General features: G+C 41.8%; 1 protein-coding gene across 1 annotated transcript; it reads right to left on the bottom strand.

Moving 5' to 3' along the window:
• Nucleotides 1-96: 96 nt before the first annotated feature.
• On the bottom strand, nucleotides 97-3,617 carry CUZD1 (CUB and zona pellucida like domains 1; the record flags this gene model as incomplete). Its single annotated transcript, XM_081810069.1, has 4 exons — nucleotides 97-970; nucleotides 2,243-2,415; nucleotides 2,892-3,109; nucleotides 3,442-3,617. Coding segments are annotated over 4 exons (990 nt in total), but the record flags the coding sequence as incomplete, so codon positions are not given.
• Between the last annotated feature and the right edge of the window lie 458 nt (nucleotides 3,618-4,075).

Raw genomic sequence — 4,075 nt, 5'->3', positions numbered from 1 at the left:
AGACCTTTCCTTTCCAAAAAAACTACTTTTTAAAATTTTTTTAAGTAGGCTCCACGCCCAATGTGGGGCTTGAACTCACGACCCTAAGATTAAGAGTCATATGCTCTACGGACTGAAACAGCCACGCGCCCCTTTACTGTTTTTTTAGGTTTTTTTTTAAAGAATTCCATAGAGACTTTACAAATTCCATTACGTTTGTGTTCTGGAGCTGGAACAAGTGAAATAATCTTTGGGGATTTTGTTGAAAATAACCAAAATGTGGAGAAAAAAGGCAAAAACAAAAACATAAAGCCTTCTTGACAAAAAATAAATTCATTTCTACCAGCAAATATTTTGGAAATAGACTAAAAATTCTAGTGGATATGGGCTGTGGCTGTAGAAATGCTGTAACTTATTTGTAATTAGTACACAGTGACTCTATTTCATAAAATGATTACATTTACGAAATTCCATGGTAGCAGTACTAGAAAAAAATTATGCAGTATGCATACATGAATCATGTATCCATGCACCGAAAATACCACCTCATTCAAGTCACTATTAATCCTCAGAAAAGTATGTCACCCAGCAGTACGTACCCACTCTTGATTAGCTCATAGGTTGGAGATGTAAAGGCAGGCGTGGGAGAGGCGCTACAGGTATCCAGAAACACCACCAAATCTGGATCTGAGGTGTGCAGACTGACTTGCACAAAAAGTGTTTGGTTCAAATCCACATAATATGGTGACTCCAGGAAAGGCTGTTCAAATGAACTGGATTCAAAAAGAGCCATGCTTGTGTTGTATTTGCCCAGTGCGCTTTGATTTTGTATTATGTCATCTTCTGTCATGTACATCATCTCCACGGTAGAATCAGATTCCATTTCACACTTCAGAATAATCTGCAGATGTTTCTGACGGGTGATCACTTGAGACGTGGGGGATGGAGTAAGAGTGATTATATTGGTGTAAGTAACTGAATGATCTTCTACCTGCAGAATGAGATGGAATTCAAATGTTGTATGTTAAGTCCAGTAATAGTTTAGAGCACAGATATGAATAACATCCGTGGGTAGAGACACAATTTTCTTTTTTTTTTTTTTTAAAGATTTTATTTATTTATTTGACAGACAGCACAAGCAGGGGGAGCGGCAGGCAGAGGCAGAGGGAGAAGCAGGCTCCCCACTGAGCAGGGAGCCCGACGCGGGGCTCGATCCCAGGACCCCGGGATCATGACCTGAGCCGAAGGCAGACGCTTAACCATCTGAGCCACCCAGGCGCCCCGAGACACAATTTTCTTAAATCACAAGATAGCAGCTTTCATGTCAGGATACTATAGGCTCCAGTATGCTTTATTTAAGAAACTTCTGGGTAGGAAGAAAACATTTGAGATGAGAGATAAGAGCTTGGCTTAGAAAGACCTGAAGACAGAATTAGACAGAACTTTTTTCAGTTATGTTAAAAACAATTCTGAACGCAAACTTCGATCCCTAGAGAGACTTGAGACCCTGTAAGGTGAGGCCTCCTTCCGTAAGTATCATTAGGTTAGTGTGGCTCACTGGGCGGCTTCCCAAGTGTATGCAGACAGAAGTCTTGCAATAGGTTTTCCCCAGGCTGCCTTCCCTAGGGTGCACACATAATAGGTGTTCATTTGGAGCAGAAAGTAATGATTTATTTCTATCCTTATCGATTCTCTGGAGTAAGCTGCCATTCTTCTCAACAAGATTGTTGTTTAATGACATGAATGGAAAGTTCAGGGTATACAACCTAAAGGGACCTACAGGTTGCAAATGTCTGAGATCTTGAAGTTCTAGAAAATGGAAAACAAATCACAAACTTCTGTCCCTCGTCTTTAAAACAAGGATCACGTTTTGACCTTCTCCCGTTGCAGGGGAAAGAAGAAGATCATAACAATACAGCTAGGTTTTTGCTAAATGTGAGATCTAATCATTTTCTATACAAGTATTACTGGTAGGCTGCTACACTTGCAGCATCTAGATGTTCAAATGTTCTTCAGTGAGTTTTCAGAGTTCTTCACCTTTTGGGAAAGAGAACCACCTCTAATTACCCTGAAAATAAATGTGCTGATTTGGCACTTGTGCTTAAATGAGTGAGTGCATGTAAATGTTCACACAGGCTTGCCATGTGTCAAGCCATAAAGATTTGGGAGTGGCTCGTTAAAGCCACCAGCAAGTATTTTGCTGCCAGCATTGTCCAGCACACCATTGGCATTTGGCAAAACCCAGCTCAGTGTCTCACTTTACCTTTTTGATTGTCCCACATCCATCAAGAGGGATAGAAAATTCCACCACGTTTGATATTTTTGGTATGCAGGTTGAGTTATTCAGTTGTATGTTATTCACATTGTATGTAAATGATTCCAGGTAGGATTTACTTATGATGGCTCTCATCTTGTCAGAGGAGCAGGTTAAAGATGCTGTTCAGAAAAAAAAAAAGAGGATGATTATGTTTATGTCAGCTAGGAACTTTGGATCTTGAAAAGCTATGTGTACAGAAGGCTATATAAAAACACAAAACCCTTTTTGCTTTGAACCGTAATCAGAAGCCTGAGACAGCAGAGCAGTTGATCCACCTTCTACAATGTTCACCGTGACCTTGTCTGCAACTTGAATCTGTAAATCTATTATATTTAATAGTGCCTTTACAGAAGGCATTACAGAAAATGGTCCCTATTTTCTACAGAAATCTTTTTCCAGTTAATAAAACCATTAATTTCCTCTCGTACTAAGCAATGCACAGAACTGATTCTCCAGCTTCAGATTATGAATATATGTTCCAAAGTATACGACAGGCTTGCAAATAGGGATAGCCACAGGTAGGCTAAGAATCAAGGAGCAGTGTCTATGGACACAATCTTCGGAGAGCTCAAAATAGCTAAGGAACATGACTTACTAGTGTTGATATTTTCTGCATAAATTGAAGTGTAGGAAGCAGAAAAGCCCCGGTAGGAGTTGGCGTAATCTGTCGATAGCACCACGGTCAATGAGTCTGACGAGGATTCGAAAGTGGGCCTCACATGGCCACACACTTGTCCAATCAGGCCAGTGGTGGTGGAGGGACCATCATAGACGGCAATGAAATCAAATCTGCATTGTTCGTCCACTTCTAAGCTAGAGAAGTAGGGCCTCTGGTGAAAAAGCTTTCCAAACCAATTCAATTCTCAGCAATCCCAGTCTTAAGTGATTAAAGATTTTTCCCCACGATGGTATCTCAAGATTAGGACAAACTTGGGGCTTTGCCAGTCCCTGATGTGACCTCAGAATCTTCAGAAAAATCGACAGCTTAGTTCAATGCACTAGTATTAGTGTTTTCTCTATACACCAATTCTGTGAAAAGTGGCCATCTATGAGGAGGTTCACATAATTTCTCTTCCCCAGGTTTCCCCATTCCCAGGTGGGCTCCCTGCATTTCTCCAACAGCAGAAATGGACCACAGTACTTACAAAATGTCTTTGAAGTTTAATTTTATCTTGTAACCTTTCTCCACTTGTATGTGCCATATGCAATAAGCCAGCTCAGGATGTGGGTTTGGGTAATTGGGGCTGGTAAAAGATCCTTCTAAGGAGTCCAAGTAACCACCACAGTTTGGAATAGCTGAAAGGGATGTGAGGGTGACCAAGAATGTAAATCAAGAGAGACTTCATTTAGTTTCCGTGCTGTGCACTGAGCTTAATAAGCAATCCCCCACCGCCACCCAAATTTTGTTCCATTGCCCTCTTTCGAATTGGTAGCATATTGAGATTTTCACCCTTCTTTATCACTGGATTTTCTGACCACTGGTGCAGGGCAGAGTGACCCTGTAAGATCTGTCCCAGTTTTAGAGACCCTCCGTCACCTGGACTAAGCCACAGAAAAAGACATCATTTAGGACTGTCATTGGAGGCTCTTCCTCACTTGGCCCCAGCCCAGCTTTCCAGCCTCATCAGCCACCTCCACGTGACCTGCTGTTCTAACATGTCCTTTCTTCCCGCAGCTCCTCAGACTGTTGGTTCCAGCAGACGGGAGTCCTCCTCCTGTGGGTCTCACCTCTCCCTACCCTACGCTATCGTTCCAAGTCAGCTCAGATGCAGCCAACAT

The sequence above is a fragment of the Leptonychotes weddellii genome, unplaced genomic scaffold, assembly GCF_054177405.1.
Source record: "Leptonychotes weddellii isolate Sample4059 unplaced genomic scaffold, ASM5417740v2 HiC_scaffold_17749, whole genome shotgun sequence".
NCBI lineage: Eukaryota > Metazoa > Chordata > Mammalia > Carnivora > Phocidae > Leptonychotes > Leptonychotes weddellii.
Note: the sequence above shows the minus strand (reverse complement) of the source record. Positions and strands in the feature narration are given on the sequence as shown.